Source organism: Paramormyrops kingsleyae, chromosome 15 (assembly GCF_048594095.1).
Source record: "Paramormyrops kingsleyae isolate MSU_618 chromosome 15, PKINGS_0.4, whole genome shotgun sequence".
Taxonomy (NCBI): Eukaryota; Metazoa; Chordata; class Actinopteri; order Osteoglossiformes; family Mormyridae; genus Paramormyrops; species Paramormyrops kingsleyae.
Window position 1 is genome coordinate 15,402,244 of NC_132811.1, and position 18,320 is coordinate 15,420,563.

The 18,320-nt window shown below is 43.2% G+C and overlaps 1 protein-coding gene across 1 annotated transcript in view; it reads right to left on the minus strand.

Moving 5' to 3' along the window:
* The window catches only part of nek7 (NIMA-related kinase 7), a 54,147-nt gene that overhangs the window by 25,605 nt on the left and 10,222 nt on the right, over nucleotides 1-18,320 (minus strand). The window contains exons 2-5 of the mRNA XM_072699713.1: nucleotides 11,780-11,862; nucleotides 8,250-8,390; nucleotides 3,911-3,973; nucleotides 2,392-2,502 (exon numbers count right to left, since the gene is read on the minus strand). Coding sequence (XP_072555814.1) covers nucleotides 2,392-2,502; nucleotides 3,911-3,973; nucleotides 8,250-8,390; nucleotides 11,780-11,833 — 369 coding nt within the window. The 5' untranslated portion in view covers nucleotides 11,834-11,862. The remainder of the gene's footprint in view (nucleotides 1-2,391; nucleotides 2,503-3,910; nucleotides 3,974-8,249; nucleotides 8,391-11,779; nucleotides 11,863-18,320) is intronic.

The window sequence follows — 18,320 nt, forward strand, 5'->3', positions numbered from 1 at the left end:
ATGGTCAGGAATCAAAAAGAATAAAAATGTTAAATTCATGCATTTAGACGGCAGTTTCGCACAAGCCGCGTGCTCATATTTATTTCATAATGAGCAGCTTTATCTTGATTTGTACCTTTAGGATGTCACACTTTTAACTGCCAAAGGAACCTAATAATATATACTAACTGTACCTAATGAATATAACTGGATATAAATATACATTATTAAAGATAAACAACAAACATTCCAGTTATCAACATGATACCCCTGTCAATAGCAATCACTAAATGTTTACAAATTTAGTTAATGCATGATAATAAAAGTCGTCATTCCAGAAGTGTGAGCTCAACCCCCTGAAGTCTGCATGTTCTCCTTACATTCCCTCTGGATTCCCCAAAGTCCTCAAAACATTCACCAACATGCCTGTTGGGTTAACAGGTAATTCTAAACTGGTCATGTGACCAAATGGTGACTTTGTGTGTGTATCCTTCCGCTAATTGGAAGATACTCCCAGATCATCACACCCTTAAGCGGCTAACGAACATGAACCCAAGGGTTTACGTTATTACCAGACACTTCTGTTATCTGTGAAGTTTACACACGGGACATTATTGTGTACTCTAATCAGAAGTTCCAAAGCTGGAAAAATTATAAATTTATAAAGGTTATAACAGTGTATAAGATTATTTTGATTTTTCTATATAAAAAAAAGCCTTTGGTGCGAATATTAAACAACCTCTGATGTTTCTTTATAATGCAATATTAAATCTACGGTTTTAATCAGCAATCTTATAAATACAAAACAAGTGCACTAAAAACACAAGGACCAAGACTTTGGCTGAGATGTGCAAGAACATTTTACAAGATGTTATGCAAAATACTACAGAAACTACGTTTCCAAATTGTTAATTCTCCTACACATTTTCTCCTCTGTGTTCATTATTTATGAAAACGGGTAGCAATATATTGAATGATGTTCTATTCATAGCGCATAGTTTTTAAATTAAGACAAAACAAACACGGAAGTCAGAAACCTTCTACTTCATGAACATCATGAAAAGATGACATGGTGTCTCATTAAGGTCCTGGAGACCACTGAGTTACAAAACAATTGTTCAAGAATTGTGGTTTTTCTACACTTCACACACTCATCCTAATGCCAAGATAGCTAAGTAACTAGATAACTAATAAGTCAAATTTATTAAGGTATAATCAGAAACTGACTGGGCTTTATAACACATAACTATAGTCACTTTACCTAGACAAGTAATAAAAAAAATAGTACCTGTATCATTGGTGAGTTGCATATGATTTCCCACATTTTCCTATGATGAACACGGGTGATGCATGTACACACAAACTAATATATTTGAACTATTCCATTTGACAGCCCTGGGGCATCCCAGCTATTTTACAGAATGCTGGTAGGTGTCTGTCTTCATGGTAAAGCCCAGTGTATTTTCATCCTAAATGTGAAGCACTTATGGTAACCCAAAGACCTGGTTGGCTGTTTGTTCAACTATGGAAAGTGAGAGCAGGATGGTGGGGTGGAAATAAGCTATGCAATGTTTTAAAGACAACCTTTCAGATACAACTATGTATTGCAATGCTGCCAAATGCAACAGTAAAAACATATTCCAATGTGTCACACAGATGCATGAAGAGAATACTTAAGTACACTAATATCAGCAACAGAAGAAATTCTCAGGTTGAGAGACGCATTTTTACTTTGTCATAGGAAACAAAATGTTGCAATTTTAATGATTTGTTCCATTTTCAAGTTTATCTGGTAAATGTTAAAATATCAGTGTAAAGTTTGCTACTGCTTTTACATGACCACGGAATGAGCTCTCTGAGGGAATCATAATCATTTTGTCCTTCTTGTTGGGCTCATAAGCAATTTGGCACTTTTGTGAGAATTTTTACATTAATGAATGAGGAGCAAACAAGAACTGGTCACCAAAAGACATTAGTCTTCTGCTGTGAGGAAATATATGGATTCCACAGAAACAATATTGAGCAAAAGCGAATAATTCGTAGACACTGCTTTGTGTCGACAAAACTCGCAGAAACATTACCCTACTTATCTGACAGACTGTTTTGGTCAATAAGTTGTATTTGACTATAATTTATTTTGGGTCAGTTTTCAACTCCTTTTTTTGCTTTATAAATATTGCAATATTTAATCACAAAAATTGTGGTGATCGTGATACTTGAAATTTTTCCAATACCGTGTAGCCCTAATAATTATCATCAAAAAGACTGTGCTTACAAGCAAAGACTTGTGGGCGGGGCTGGATTCAGTGTACGTGTTTCGAGGGCAAACTGCATGCTTGCTCAACCTATCCATCGCCTGAGCACACAGACCTGAAAACACAGTCATTCAAGATGCAAGGCCGGTCCCCCCACCTTAATCATCTGCGATAGGTCCCCTGCGTCAGCAAGCTCCAGAACTATGTTGAGTTCATTCTCTTCAATGAACGATGCATAGTACTTAATTACATTGGGGTGGTTCAATTGCTGCAAAAGAACACACATGATTTTTAGTAAAATACATTGACATCAATGCAAACTGAAATCAAAGAATTCAATTTGCATCTTAAGTAAACATCATAATTTCTGTTAAATATGCTATTCATTTAATTAAGTTAGGCTCATTTCGCTCGTTGGGCACCACCCCTATAGTGAACTGCTTCTAGTCAATAGAAGAGGTTAAAGTGACTAATATAGTGTGAAACAGGCCGGGTGGATTTTCCCAATGCAGGAACATTTCGGCGACAAACCATCCTACAGTGATTAGCATGGGCGATCACATTATCTCTCACGGGATCGTAAAGCCATAGAGCCACACACTTAATTCCCTGGAATAAATCGCCGAAGAGATTTGCACCAAAAGCTCGAGTACATAGTGTAACATAAGACTGGAATACCTCTCAGATAAGGGCAAATAAAACAAATAGTCTCATTATTTCCATCTGTGGCCACGTTGGTACAATGCAGGACTCCCAGTTTCACATGGCAGCTCGTTAGCCAAATTCATTAGCCTCCGATTGGTGGGGGATGCCGGGGGGGATCAGGGAGGCTGCTGCATCAGCCTGCTGACCCCGGTGAGGGATGGCGACTTGTTTTCCAGAGTGTATCTAACCGGCTAATTGAGCAGATGTGTGACGGAGCCTCTCGTCTGCACTGTGACCTGCTCCTGGAGGCCGTCTCCCGCGCCTGGTAATTTTCACCTCCCTGCACACTCCCACCTAGAGCTATCCCCCATACACACGCGTACTTACACCGCTACCAATTAGGCTGTCTCACATGAGACACCTTGGCAAATGGCATGGCGGTGTTATTAGTGATTAGTGTAAGTAGACATGGAGAAATCAACCTCCCTGCCCTAAAAAAAAAAAAAAAAGTGATAGGAATCTGAGCAATTAGCACGGCAATCTGAACAAACCACCAAGTACAGGAAACAGCTGAACAGGACCAGACTAAGAAGCATTTCCACAGTTCAAGGAGACATATGTGTTGAAACAGTCATTACATTCTATATTAGTGTGATGTCCACACAATCCTGTTTAAGATAGTTTGATATATAAAATTGCGTAAAAAGAACAACAAAGAACACGGGAAGGGGAAAAAACTAAATATTCAGACGGAAAAGGGTGCAAATCTGCAATGCACTGTGGCCCCCTTCTAAATATTACTGAGAAAGATAAAAACTATAGTTTTTGGCATTAAAAAAAAGTCAATCTGAGCCTCGAGGAATGACATACACAACACGAGTGATCCGTGCTCCCTCACATGAAAAATCCGGCTGCAGATCAATTGTTTTCTGTGGTATCGGGTCTCAGCAGAGGAACCTTTAGAAAACATAATACAACGCGTGACGCTGCTGCTTTCTTTCTTTTCTGGTTTGGCTTTTTTTTTTTTTTACCTTAAGGAGATCTATTTCTTTGATGCAATCTTGCCGGGCTTTGGCATCCATCAACTCGAATATCTGTCAAGAGATCAAAAGCAGAAGAGGAGGGAGGGAGAGAAGGAGTTATGGTATTTCTGAAGGCAGTGCACAGGGAGTGGGCATGTACAGAGAGTGTAGCTGTCTAGCACACCTGGGTGGGAAAGGGTGAGCATGTCACTCCATTTTGGGCACTTGTTGGATACTGTGGGACAGCCTAATCTCCGCTTCACAGTCTCTGTCTTTGACTGTGTGTTCAGACAAAAACGCAAATGAAACAAGAATGAAATCTGATAATGCTAAGAAACGATGCTGCCTGAATACATCAAACGCTGAAAGCTCGTAAACAAAGAGTAAAATTCACTAGAGGAAGCTGCAGTCACAGATTTATGAGCCCAGGCTAAACAGTCTGTCCAGGATTAAACAAAAAAGAAACACCAAATTAATATTTTTTCCTTGCTGCAATTCAGTGTGGGGAAAAAAAAGCATTTTTTTGTCATTATTTTCCTTTAAACATAGTCACGTAACATTTCCCTGCCAATCCTTCAAACCCTCATCTTTGCACAAGCTTCTCAGTCTTGGTGTCACGAGAACTGACAGCGAACAACATCTTTGTGGATCCTTCTGATGGAAAGCAAAACTGCCAGCTGTGGAAACACGTCCCAACACCTGGAACCCAGTTGTGCGGCGTTGCAACATGGGATAGTTCCTCAAACTAGCGAACATGGTTGTCAGACCAGTCACCCCAAGAGCGACCCGACATATGGCGGGAAACTTTGCACTCGAGCGTCCGTTTCGCTGACGTGCACTCCTTATACTATATGTCTTTCCAGAGACGTTTCCACGACGTAAGCCATGACTGAGAAAACCAAGACAACATAGCACTCAAAACACGAAAACAAAAACAGAACTGTTAATAGCAGGCAAACATTAAGCGCTACATCAGTATCAAGCAGGAAAAAAAGTTAAGCAGTGAAAGTTATATTCATCCTGTTTAACCTATAGGTTTCACAGCTAACGTTTGGCCTGTGGTATCTCACTGCTACCTACAGAGAAACTGCCATGCACTGATGATGTCACACTGCCCCATTGTTTAAGCCAACGACAAGCAAATTTATTGCTTGGTGGGGACAGGTGATTTATGTATGACGAAAGGGGCTGGGTGGCCCCTCCCACCACAGGCATCCAGTAAAACCTCATTTAGGCCAGCCCAGATCACCGCTTTCCGTTCATCTTGTCCTAAATAATCAGCTATACAACCTACCAAGTTAAAATAAATCAGGGCAACAAGTTTCTACTAACCTAATTCTTGACTTTCAAATTTTCAAATCCATCTTTCATCTTTGCCACACAGTGCTGCATTTCTAGAACAATTCTGGAAAATTCCACAACACTCCCATGACCCACAAAAGTGGTCAGACTGTCGTATTTTCCAGTAGTTGCGCTTTTTTAAACAAGAGCAAAAAAAGGCCCTAGTAGCCAAAATAACATGTTTCACATTTGTAATGGGGATCTGTCAACTTCTCTCAGCCAAACAAACATGGACTTAGCCCAGGGCCTCAGGGTCTTAAACTGTGGGAAACCACAAGCTGCATCAATGAAATCGCATTGGTTCTCCGTGCGCAATAAAAAGCACGCTGGCATCGAATCTGGCACAGGAAACGTGCACGAGGAGGAACAGCGGTTTGTTCGTCAGCCCGTTCCTCTAATTCAATCTGACGTGCTTATTTGTGGAGGAATTGCATCTGCAAATGTTCAGGCTTCCAAACACGCTCGTCAGGGAGGGAGCAAGGCACCCCCAGTTTTGGGAAACGGCACTCGTTTCCAGCAGGTAATTCTCCGCATTCCTTTCCGGAGGATGGACTGCGGATTGAGCAGCTCATTCAGCAACTCAGGTAGTTCGGCAAGAGGCCGAAATCCCCAAATCGCTGTCCGGATTTTGGCTGCGGGGTTTTCACATTGGTAGAGTGTCTGCCGAACGACGTCTCTCACGACGGCACTTCCGGGCGCAACTTGGTGCGCGCGGGCAGGCGCGTTAAATCCAGCTTCGTTAGCCGGTCACAGAAGAGGTTCTTTTCCCCAAAAAACCATAAACATGACCATAAGTCAAAAACAGGTTCATTTCCACCCTTCAGGTGCAGATTAAATCTGTCAAAGACTGGGGTTATATTCAGCGGCCCAATGGGATACACTTTATTATATACTGTACACCTAGCTAGTACTGAGTAAGACCCCCTTTTGCTTCCACAATCTACCTCAAGGGTAGATGAGCCATTCTGCACACACAGTTATACTGTTATTTTTCCATTTATGGCCTTTCTCTCACTTTTATCGAGTCTGGCCATTCTCCTCTAACCATTCTAATTAGCAACAATTATCCAAAGTACTTCATGTGCATTATACGATTTATTGATTTCCCATTTGCAGATCAGAAACTCACTGCTGGTCACCTCAATACACTCACTGGAAGCTAACAGAAAAAGGGCAATCTCATTCATAATACTGCATAGTTCACCGCTAGACACGGCACTGAACATCACAGATTCTGTGTCAGTGAGAGGACGACACAGATTCCATGGTTTCAGCCGTGTTATCTGCCGTAAAAGCCTTTCAGGGATGAACTGCATGTTCTCATGACTGGATAGTAATAGGAACACTGTATTCCTCCAACATATTTTTGTTACATCTGTAACAAAAAAAATTATGCTGAGCATAGCAGTGCTGAGGATTAAACTCTTTCGTAACAAACTTTACTTATGAGCAGGCCAAGCATTTCCCATCTCAAGCAGTCACTTTCAGTTTAAAGTTTTAATTAGCAATGAGGACAACTGTAATCTTTCAAGCATCTCAAGCCATCACTTTATGAAAAGTTTCCATCCTAATACTAAAAACAGCACAATGGCTTCATATGTATTTTCTATCTATCTATCTTTTCCTTTTAAAAAGATGCTGATTCACGAAATGAGCTTCGGTTATAAATATCCTCCTACGATAACCAGGGAGGGGGGCACTTCGAAAGAGACAGAACTAAATAATCAGTCACATTCTACCATTAAAAGCAACCCAATCAGGACCAGTCATTGTAACCGTTGTGAAAATGTATGTCTGATTTTGAAAATAAAATAGAAGCAAAGAAACTTAAGCACAGTGAGATTACATTCACAAATTCTTACAAATTTTTTTTATTACTTTAACTATAGTAATAATAAATATAGCTATTCCACATCCAAACAACCTTGACTGGATACAACTAATAACATGGGAAAAACAGGGATGGATAAACATCAAGAAGAAACGTAACAATCACACACAGTTCATGAATTTCCAAACATAGCTAATCAATAAGTATCATGGGTGCACCGATAACCGCATGTCGATGAGGGGGGCAGGACTTGCTGTCACTGATTAGCAGAATGAAGTGGAAACTTATTTGGTAGCTTTAACTGCTTATTTACTCTCTTGCCGCTTTGTGATAGAGGACTTTGGGGTGCGATGCATTGCTTCATGCACCCCATCATGAGTGCTTTGCATTTTGTTTCCCCAGGAATCCTAACCTACCAAAAAGCATCGCCGAAAGCGAGAGGTGACAGCGGATGGCGGAAGAAATGCAAATGAATATGCAGAGCGCCGTTTTCAACCTGAGACGGTAATGGGGGAACAGTTTGGGTTTGAGGAAAGCAGACGTTTGTATGAATTTGACTCATGAATAGGAGCAGATGATTTCAATAATATGAAATTCTTTTCATCAAACCAGTTTGGTTGTAAAAAAGAAAGTTGACTCATTGACCCTCCAGCAACAAATTATTATACCAGTGGAAACTCCTTGATTACATCTAATATTACTGACTTCCAGAACATATAATTTAGCCAATAATACATTATAATGTAATATTAAAACATAAAAAAAAAAGTTTCCTCCAGATCATCTGGATTCCTTACATAGTCTAAAAACTCTCTCTAACTTGTTACGCAGTGTGCGATTGGGTGAAGGTGAACTCTAACTGACTGGCATCTAATACAGCATGCTCTGCCACCCTGGAGAAGCTTCAGGTTCAAAGATACCCTGCCCTGCCCAAGCACTTATGGGAGAGGAGTAAGCTGATACAGGAGAAGAAGATGATGCAGGAGCATTACATTCAAAACTCACAACCACCACCAGGTTTGAATGCAAAAGGCAAAATATTAAAATGTATCAAATATACAGTGATATTATAAAACGAAAATAATTCAGAATAATACGTGTTTCACCTGTTAAATTTATATCACTTACGCGACGCGGCCTATTCAATATTGTAGAGTATATTAGCATTTTACTCACCTTAACTTTTTTCAAAGCCACGGACGTGTTGTCTAGCAAGTACTTGGCCCTGTAGACTTCGCTAAACTGTCCTCTTCCGATTTTCTTCTCAGTATGAAAGTTGGATAGGCAGTTGTACCCCATGTCGAGCTGTAGAGGCTTCTGTGAAGACAGACGATGACAAAAATCAACAAATCACTCTCATAAAACTGCAAAAATCTAAAATGCTAAAGAAATGCAGGCAGCGTAAAGAGGATTAAAGATGAACTTCATATGAACTTTTCATTCCCAATACCTACCTCTACATGCTGCAAGAGCACAACATTACATTATTCAGAATATATGCCACCCCACGAAATGCTAACAAAATGAACTGTGTAGCACTCTGGCAAATTACCCCTTCATATATGCTATAACAGTAACTAATGGCCTTTACCTGCTTTAAATCAAACTAAATGTGGCAAGAAAATGACATATCATGGTGGCACCTTTCAGCATAGAAAACAGCCATGGGACACCCTTAAGGGCAGCCGACTCAAGAAATAATACAAAAACTGATAAAAATCCATAAAAATGACATACAAATCGGATTACATCCATTTGGTTCTATTTTAATTGTGGTTAAACAAAGCAAACATTACAACAGTAGCATATGGGATATGGACTGGGACAAACAGACAATGAATCGGATAGGATTAAATGTCATACCTATAAAAGTACCACCCCACCAAAAATGGCTGACTGACTTAAACTATTAAAAAAAAATGCCTGTTCATATAAAATAGCCCATGAAAACAACACCAACACGGGAGAAAACAAAATTTAAAAAGCCAAGAAATAACTGATCAACACAGCTACCACAGACAACAGTACTAAATAAATACCAAATAAAAAATGCAATTTTACACCTAAAGTTCCACAAAATCACAATAATCCGGGCAGCCAAAAATATAGGGATGGGGAGATCAAGGTGCCGTCAATCTCAGTGTTTTGCTGTATCAGCTGACAGTTTTTTTATTATAATAAGTGGTGAGGTAAAGAAACATCCCATTAAAACTGACAACACGGAAGCATAATCTAGTGTCTGGATGCAGAGACCCCCCCCCCCCCCCGCCCCCGCCCCCACTGCTGTCCGAGGTTAATCTAACACTGACCTGAAAGCTCGAGTGAGTTTGGGTCCAGACAGAACCAAACGTGGGTACAGATGAATAACCAGAGTTGATTTTATGCAGCAGCAGAGAAATTCATTTTGCAGCTCAGCTCAAAATTCGCAGAAGCTGATGTTTAATAAGACATGCAGGGTGGGAGGGGCGGGGGTTCAGGCAGGTATCCACGCGGCCGAACGAGCTTCAGGAATCACCCTTCCCGGCCGCACGGTACGCCGACAAAACGCTAGCGCGCCTCTGAGACGCCACGACACCCACATGCTGGGCGCTCAGCGGCGCTAATGCGTCCTGGCACGCTGCTCTGTAATCGCACATTTACATATGCAATGACCTACATTTGCATGTCAGGCCCGCGCGCCGTCTCGGCGCATTAGCCGCGTGCCGCCTCCCCGAGCCGCGCGGCGCGGCCGTGGCGGGACACGGCTGGAGGGCAGCGGCTTTCTTGGCAGCTGGGGACGGGCTGTCGGCGAGGATTAGGCATCGGCGGCCTGAGCATTAGACACTTCATTAGAGCTAATCTGTTTAACAGTGGGCACTGTATGTAAACTTCACAGCTCATTTGCGGCACCTTTTCACCCCGTGAGAGCCCCCCCAGCCCCAAAACCGCGTTGGGCCTGACTGACGGCTCGTCTCATCCGCCACTCCATCCCGCCGTACCATTCAGATTCCCGGGATGACAGGATGAGTGGCAGGCTTCAGTCCCCAATGACTAGGGGGCAGTCTGTACGAATCACAGCTTATTGGGGGGGGGGGGGCTGAGTGCAGGTGAGGCAAAGGGGAAGCCCAGCCCTAGGGTGCACTCGGGAAATGCAGAATAAGATAACGCAGCACTTTCGCAAACGTCTGTTGGGAGTCGGTAGGGACCGTGACGGCATATAGGGGAAATGAAGATGCGTGGTTTCCGAAAAGGAAAAGACCGCAACATGGTAACATCTCATAAATCCAACAGCAGCTTCTCTATTTTTTTTTTTCCACGCAGGAAGGAAGAGCGTGTGGAGAGAAGCAGCCAATGAGATGCGTTAGTGGATTGGCGAGGGAAAGGATGCAGCGATGGGGGACAGGGACCGCCGGGCGGGTGGGTGGGGGGACAGGGACCGCCGGGTTACAGGGACCGCCGGGTGGGTGGGTGCGGTCCGGGCGGGTGGGTGGTGGGACAGGGACCGCCGGGCTACAGGGACCGCCGGGCGGGTGGGTGCGGTCCGGGCGGGTGGGTGGGGGGACAGGGACCGCCGGGTTACAGGGACGCCGGGCGGGTGGGTGGGGGGACACCGAGCGCAACAATGCCACTGCAAAGGGACCCTAAAAATAATTAAAATTAAAATAATAAAGGTATCTCCCCTTTTCTGGAAACTTCCAAAACATCATCTAGTCAGTACACAGCTAGCTATAGCTGTCTTACAAATATCTATGGAATCTTATGATCAAATTATTACAGCTAGATAACCCACTTAATATTTTAAGCTAATCACCGGTTAGATCCCCCCCCCCCAATAAAACCTTGAACATTTAAACTAGCCTTCCAAGGGAAACTACATTTTATGTGGTTTGCTTTCCTGGTTTAGAAACTGTTGGCTTTGCTTTTAAACTGCCCACATTTGATTAGGTGAATAAAGTCAACATTACAATATGTTTTGTATGTGCTGTTTCTTTATCAATTGTTAACTTAATTCAACCCAACCCAAATTTTCAGGCGTCAGAAGACATCACCATTTAGGCATAAGCTAACAATAATTTTTCACCCAAAAAGGATGTTTTGTGGAGTTAGTAATTCGATATCACCACCATGATATCCCTGCATGTAAAAACACAGGTATACAAGATATATATATATATTTAAGTCATAGACAGATAAATCTTAAAGACCACACAGCAAACAAAGTTTCAAAACACAAAACACTACACAAATGGGTAATAGATTCCACACATGCCTGAGTTAGTATACCTGCTCTCTATACCCTGAGCCCCCTCAAGAACTGAGAAGAATCCACAGAGAGAGGAAATAAACACACAGCGCACAAGAGTGCCACAGCATCACGGTGCACGTCGACGCACGGAACGCAAATACCACCCCCTGCTCGGCACCTGAAAGCGACTATGGGGGAAGAGAGGCGATCCAGTCAACTGGGGACTGCATCGGTGCAGAGCCCACAAACACTCCCTGTGGGCAGACTGACAGAGAGCCCCACACAGGAAGCTGTAAGGAATGGTAGGAGGCAACCAAAAAGCACAGACACAGGGTAAAATGCAAAAGCAGAGAATTTTAGACTGTGAGTCATAAAGATGGAGGGGAAAATAGGCTGGGAAAAGTTAAAGCAGGGAAAAAAAAACAAACCAAGGGAACACACATCGTAGGATTATCGGTTTCGAGACTGGCGACTCGCGTACCTGAGGTTGGAGCGAAGGCCTTGGTACGTGCTGGGCTTGCGGCTGGGCGTCCATGGGGAAGAGCAGCTGCGTCCTTTACGCCCCTGACAGACACAGAGTGGTTAACATTCCAGCAAGTCCCTCCCTAACCCCCACATCCAAGACGACGACGTATGTTCAGGTGCTTCCTGGGCAGACAAAATCGAGAACATGGACTGGTGTTGTTTCACAAAGAAAATGCAAAGTGACAGAGAGAAAAGCATCCAAAAATGTTAAACTTTTGCATTTGAACAACTCAAATGTGAATAATTCACCCTATTAAACTTACACACAAACTCAAGTTTTAGAAGTGTCAATACTTTATGTAACAAAAACAAGGTGTCCGAGATAGGAAATAAAAGGTTGATAAATATTAAATTTTACCTTCTAAAATTCAATTTACCAAGTTCTTTTTATCGTGATTATCAAAACATTCAGAGAATTTGGCAGGTTCCTTTTGCCAATGTTTATATTGGGTTTCTTCAGTCTTAAGTGGCTCTACCTTGGAAAGTAAAGAGAAGATGCTTCCCAGCAGCTTGCGTTCGAGATGCAATACAGCACAGAAAAGCCAGAGAAGCGCATTAAGTCGCATCGATTTACCATTTGATAACGAGCCTAATGAACACAAGTGTATGAACTGGCATTGAGCATCTGCAGGACTGATACCAGTTTAAATATTTCACATGCCCAAATTATGCTTTGCAGGCTAGTAAGCTGAGAGCAAAAGGACTCAAACACTGTCAAAAAATTGAAGAGACAAATGAAAGAGAGCCGCAGATTTTCCCAGGGATACCGCAATTAGCCGAACACATTGCTCGTGTCATTGAAAATTTGACACCAAATGGTCATTGGATTATGTACGTTTTAGTTTCAGCTACTCCAGGCTGGGTCTGTAACCATCAACTCTTGACCTATCGTGAGTCTGACTCACCCAGTCTACAACATGACCATATCCTTTACACAGTCATTGACTGAACTGGCTCGTTAAGGTAGCGCCTATAAATGAAAGGCTGTGAACCAATGGGAAGGCATAATGAGGAAAAGGTGCTGATTCAGCACAAATTGCAAACATCCTCCAGGACAGCATCAGGATGCTCTGAAAGTCTTAATGCAAAGCTGTCTTCACGGAGGATTCATAAAGCAGCAACAGAAAGGGCCCTCCATGGTAATATCTTGTCCTCGTCTTCTTAAGGTGACCTAAACAAATGACCACTAAATCAGGCAGGGTTTCTGCCTTGATTTTCTTTCGACTGCTGGGGTCTTCAAAAACCTAATAATTAAACAAATTTTGCAATCAACGCATTAAATGGGGTTTTCATGAATGTGAAGTTTGTTCATGGGCCACATTAATGAGATCAGAAACAACGATGCATAGAAAGTCATTAAATACTGGGCAACAAGCTTTCTGCTGTTTTTTTTAATGAATATACAGTAGGTGGCAGATATTTACAGGCTAGTTTTACAATTAACAGCTACACAACTAATGTGAAAATACAAAAAGTCTAAATCACCTACTACCATGAACCCAACTAACTCCTGACTTTTAAAAAAAAACAAAAAAAAAACTATGGAATTAAATAAGGTTGGAAGTTTAGGAATTAAAATCAGTATCATATTTCTCATTTCAGATACATTCAGCAGATTCCAGAAAACTTTTGTTAAGTTTGACTCAAACCGAATAAAACAACCCATTTGTCTAAGCCGGATCTCACCCAGACGCTTAACCACGACATGATTCATTAGCATAGTGTGCGACTTACTGACTGAAGATCCAGAACAGCGCTTTGGCACTCCACTCTCCTCGATCCCCGAGGAAACCAAAGGGAGCTGGACTGCCTTTATTTTACGTCCAACTTCCCCTCTTATGCATTATTAATTTCAAAGACAAGAGAAAGAAAGAGCGAACCTAACACTGGGACCCCAGCAGAAAGGTTTTGTAGCTAAACCAGTGGCACGATAATACCTTCCGCACAGCTCAGATTTCATTAGCAGGGGGCAGGGAGGCAAAAAAAAAAATGTAATTGAAAAAGGAATTAATCGATGAAATTTGACGTGCTGCGCGATTGGACCTTTAGGGTCTAGTCGTCTGAATCCTCACAATATCAACACGTGACTCAGAACTCAGCAAATCAAAGGAACCCGTTTCTTTTTCCTGAGCAGCGGGATGCAGGACGGGCTGCGCAAATGATTAAAAGGACCAGAAAAGTCTTTTGAATTCTCATGAAAGCGGGATCCACTATCTGATCATCCTGTCCCAACGCTCTTTCAATGGCGAAAGCCTTAACGATGGAAGGCCAGGGAAACGGAGGAGCCACCTTTGCTGGTGTCATCCAATTGCCGTTAAAATCATTAGTCTTGCACCATCAAAAATTTACCAAAGGCACTGGTTGCAAATCCAAACCAATATACGCATCTTCCATCTATGCAGAGATTTTTCAGTTCATTGCATTTCCATGATTTCGAAATCACATCTAACACCCTGACATGTCATATATGGGCCTTGCACAGAAAAATTAAGCCTAGCAATCAAATAACATGTCCAATAAACAAATAATTACAAAAGTGAAAACACACTAAAAGTGAACATCTTGTGCCATAACAAATTACATCACATTCCTGATTGAAGTAAACAAAAGAAATTTTATGGTAACAATTTTCGCGGCACTCCTGACAAGACCTTCAGCCGTCGTTGCTTCATAAAATCTGGCATGTTTCAATACGCCTTGACCCAGCATGAACGCAAGCGATGTTATTTCAATGTAATGAAATGGAGAAAAGGCAGATAATTACGACACACATCGTTAAAAACGTGGAACACTTATTTACTCGGTCATAAGTTTCTCATTGCAAGCTTAGCTGCCAGACGAATATTGATTTTCTTAAAACCATGTAAAATGGACTTTTGCACTCCCTTGAAGGCTTGTTGCCCAATGCCCCCACACGGTATAACAACGGTTTATTATATTGAGTGGAAACACCTATTTTGTTTTATTTCCAGCCTTAATTTTCACTAAATTTCAGTTTGTCGTGTTAAAACCCTAAGCGGTCTCCAGCATACAATTCCCATGGTATCCCATTGTGGCTGCACACCCTGTTTATATCTACTGTAGGAAGAAAACAACCATTTTTGTTAAACAATTAGGCCTAGACATCAACAGAAGTGATCATTAAGTGGCATCTCTGCTGCGACTGCATGACGCCCGTTTTAAAATCCTTCATAAGGGTTTCCTCATTTTGAGAGCTGTTACATCAGACGATCACCTGGCTTCTGACACGTTATTGGCCTTTGGGTCTCAGCTACTTTACCACCCAACCCAACTGTGGCCATGAGGCCGGTACTGCACATTTTCTGCTGCATTACACCCAAATATACCTGCCCAACCATATCTGTCCACAAGCCACACATGCCTGGGTCATCTTGGCCCGGGGAGATGGGGGCATGTTAGATTAAGCTAGTCTAGCAAGCTCTTCACAGGACATCAGCTGCAGCGTCTGTTTCTGCTGTATTTGTTTTTATTCCATGCCGCTAAGAATCACGGCATCACAGCCTTCAGAGGAAGGGCCCGTGCGCAGAAGCTGGCTTTGTGGCCAGGAACATAGGCCCCGAAGGCCGCTCCGAAACCGTCAGCCTAAACGCTCACGGAGGGTCTGACAGGACAATCTCTCCCACTGATCCCGCCAGTCGATGCTGACATCCCGTGTCTTTTACGCGCCATTCTGACAAACAGCTGCTTGTAGAAATGGTTTATAAAAAAAAATAAAAAATAAAAAGTGAGCCTCACACTGACGTTCTGCTCCAGGCTGGATGCTGCTTTGAATCTCAAGGATGTTCCTCAGAATAACCCCCCCCACACACACACACACCCCCACCCACACAGAGTCCTTTTTCTTAATCGCTTTATTTGCATCAGAGCTGCTCTGACACATGGCCACAAAAGGTCTCTGGGTAATTAAACTCCGGCAGCGCAGAGTCCGACAACAGGGACTCTGCCTTCGGTTACGCTGTGTCCCTCCTCATCAGAAGGATTGTGCCTCAAACTCACACGAACAGGTCAAAGTGAAACAGGACAATTTCCCTGACCAGCCCCCCCCCCCTCCACCCCCCACCCCAGCCAACACTGCCATGTTTCATTCGTGTCAAGTTTCTCGATACACCCAGGCAATGAATTTTAAGAGTATTATATTTCCTGAAGGTGATGACTAAAGGTGAAAGGTCAACCTGAAGCACTGTTGCACAGTGTTGCACTGCTGCACAGTGTGACTCAGTGATTTGCCAGAAAACATGAACGCAACAACAACTGCATGCAAGGCTCTAACGCCAGTGGTGGTACACAACATCCCCGATGCCCGCAACATAGCATGTAATTCCCCAGGTGGCATGTTGACCACACGTGTCTATAAACATGTAGCAGCTGGTCCATTCTCTGAAACCCTGTCCTTTTCCCTCAAGGAAAGAGGTAACTGATAAGAAATTCACATGAAGTGATGAGCATTTCTAAGCAGTTAGGGCTTCCGATTATCACCCCCTGCCCCCCACACCCCTCCGTGAGTGAATCCAACAAGCAAATTATACCTACAGAGCTAACAGAAGGCCATCCAAGGTTGGGTGCCCACATCCAGCTAAAGTAGACCATTCAACACCACAAGCTTCATCCTTTCCAAATTTCAATACTGGTACTGGGGGGGGGGGGGGGGGGGAAATCAAAAATTAATAATATCAAATAACAGTGATTCCTCACATCACTGGCATGAAACTTCAACGTCAAATTAATATCAGTTTTAATAACTTTGGAAATGCTTGTAAAAATAAACAAAATAGTGCATCTTGAAAGCAGTAACACAAGGCAAGTTTTTAAGCCAATCAGGGAAACAAAAAAGTGTATTTATTATCAGTCCATAAACAAAGTGGGCAGAGAGACGATGAAATCCAGAGGGAAACACCACAGCCTGCAGGCAGACAAACTGGCAGTCCGTGTCTCTCTATTTATAGGCCTGCTTTACATTCTTCCCTTTCATGTCTTCGAGGGTCATTATTATTTCACGCTGCGGCGCCGATTGCCAGGCACAGGAGCCTCAGGTTGTGCCCTACAGCGCCGGCGCCTTCCCACGATGCACCACGCTGGCCTGAAAACGTCGGGTGCGGCGTGACGTTGAGCTCCGCCCCGGCCGCACTTCCGCTCTTTCTCTCCTCGTCCCCAGACCCAGAAACGGGCGGCCTCGTTCCGGGGATGCCCTGACACATCCGCACCCCCACCCCCCTCCGGAGGCCATCCGGGGAAATGCGACCTGCTGTGCGTCACACCTCACAGACTCCCACCGCCTCAAGGGTTTCGTTCAGTCTCTGTTAATCCCAAAAGAGCTCTATAGCGGGAAGCTCAACAGCAATCAGAGCTTAACCCAGAATATAATAAGAACACAACAAAACCTTAAGCACCCCCCCGCTCCCCTGCCACTGAGACAGAACAATAATACAGACAGGATTACATGTGGAATCAGAAACACCCATCTCACTTTCACACAGAATGACCCTCCATGAAAGACCTTTACACCCATAAACAAAGGTGCCGTAACAGGTCTGATATTTAATAAGTATCTTCCATATCAGCAATTTCAATAAGTTCATTAGAGTCCTTAGTGTCCTGTTGATATATGTGTACAGTCTACATTTCTTTGTACATCTTTTATTCTGATAGCTGCAATTAACGTTGGCTTTTCCAGGCAAGCAAGAGCCCCGAGCTGCGATCCGTGGAAGAGCATGGGAAGCTGGTCTCTCTCAGTGAGAGGGCAGTCGCATTATGGGTGGGCTTCAGGTGTCCCAGAGAGGTCTGGCCCCCGTCACCGCTCCTGCAGAGCGTGGAGGACCCACGGCCCTGTGAAATGAGTGCCATCTCTGCCATGGCGGGTGGGGGACGGGTGAGCGGCGAGACCCCCCTCTTCACAAAACAGATGGGAAACCCTCAAGTCTGCTGGACATTTCAATAAAAAAGAGCTTTTATAGAACCCTATGGTTTGGCTTCCCCACACGCTATCGCCGGGGTTCCAAAAAGTCGTAAAATAAACCATCGCGTTATAAGCACGTTGGCGCATACGGCGTCGAAAGCAAAGTGAAAAGCCTGCAAAGCGAAGTCTCGCTGGCAGCGGCCAGCTGCTTAAACGATCAAATGTGAGGCGGACAGGCACAGAAATAGCCTCGCAGCTTCTGAAACGGCGAACTGAAAAGTAACAGTCATAATCATTGTGCCCGAACTGGAAAGAAAAGTCATATGATATACGGAACATACATGCACACATGTGTGTTGAGGATTAACAGATGCACAGACATGTAAAAAATACTGATATATGCATCATGTGCCTAAAAATAGATATGGTTTTTGGTCCATATCACCCAGCCTGAAGTGTAGGGTTACAGAGAACCTGGAGCCAATCCCAGGACACGAGGCAGAGAACACTAACAGGATCCCAGTCAATCAAAGGGCAATTTAAACTGAAACCTCACACAAAGGACTAAGGAAACAGCAATGCC